This window comes from Salvelinus sp. IW2-2015, linkage group LG22, assembly GCF_002910315.2.
Source record: "Salvelinus sp. IW2-2015 linkage group LG22, ASM291031v2, whole genome shotgun sequence".
Taxonomy (NCBI): domain Eukaryota; kingdom Metazoa; phylum Chordata; class Actinopteri; order Salmoniformes; family Salmonidae; genus Salvelinus; species Salvelinus sp. IW2-2015.
This window is the reverse complement of record NC_036862.1, coordinates 18,671,117-18,672,293: the sequence shown is the minus strand read 5'-3', so window position 1 is coordinate 18,672,293 and position 1,177 is coordinate 18,671,117. Positions and strand designations below refer to the sequence as shown.

The following is a 1,177-nucleotide window of genomic DNA, read 5'->3' as shown; positions in this document are numbered from 1 at the left end:
ATGCTAGCTGGATATAGTGATAKYGGACACTTAAAGTACTTGTATTTCATTACAATAACTGTGTTATACGTCTCCATAGTTTTTGCAAACACAGTGCTTATTGTGGTTATTTGTATGGAGAGAAGCCTTCATGAACCAATGTATCTGTTTCTGTGCAGTTTGTTTGTAAATGACTTGTATGGGAGCACTGGTTTGTTTCCTGCTCTCATGACTCATTTGGTTTCAGATGACCATACMGTTTCCACTGTGTACTGTTACCTACAGATATTTGTCTTGTACACATATGGAWCTAYTGAATTCAKCAATTTAGCAGTCATGKCCTACGACAGGTACCTTGCTATATGTTATCCACTACAGTATAACGTCATCATGACACCCARCARGGTGTGTATTTTAATTTGTGTAATATGGTTGTACWCTTTTGKAAAATTCASCATAMWACTGTCTTTAACTATTCGTTTGCGATTGTGTGGRAACRTYATRGACAAAGTGTATTGTGACAACTACCTGGTAGTAAAACTTGCCTGTTCAACTTCAGACACGACAGTTAATAACATCTATGGACTCWRYRGTATTGTTWTGWCTGTCGCTGTCCCTTTAATTACTATTGTGTTCTCGTATATTAAGATTCTGACTATTTGTTTGAAATCTTCCATCGAGACCAGACAGAAAGCTTTCAGAACCTGTACTCCTCATCTGGCCTCGCTGCTCAACTTCTCTTTCGGCTGTTTGTTAAATCTGCTCCAGAGTAGATTTGAAAAGTCTATGAGAAATGTTCCAACTGTACTTCACACTATTTTATCAGTGTACTATCTGATGTGCCAGCCACTTTTAAATCCTATTGTGTTTGGAGTTAGGATGACTAAAATCAGACAGGCTTGTAAAAACATACTACCTGTAGGTCTGTACCCTAAAACATGAGCTAAACATTAGTGTGACCTTTTCTGTCCTGATTGTTAGATTTTTGTGATGTTGACTTGTGTTTTGTTACTGATAGGCTAGTCGCAATAATGAATAGGGGTGAGGACGGCAAATCAGATGTGTAAAACTTTTGCCAATTTATGAAATAATGTCATATTAAAAAAAAATCACTGAAGAAGTTCATGACTTTGAATTCCTTACTTAAATGTAATTAAGTAAGGCTGATTTTACATAGCAAGCCCAATTCCGATCTTTG

The 1,177-nt window shown here is 36.6% G+C and overlaps 1 protein-coding gene across 1 annotated transcript; it reads left to right on the top strand.

The window, feature by feature from the left end:
- On the top strand, window positions 1-857 carry LOC111949787 (olfactory receptor 11A1-like). The gene is given in 2 exon segments (XM_023967135.2): window positions 1-835; window positions 838-857. Coding segments are annotated over 2 exon segments (855 nt in total).
- The last annotated feature ends 320 nt before the right edge of the window (window positions 858-1,177 follow it).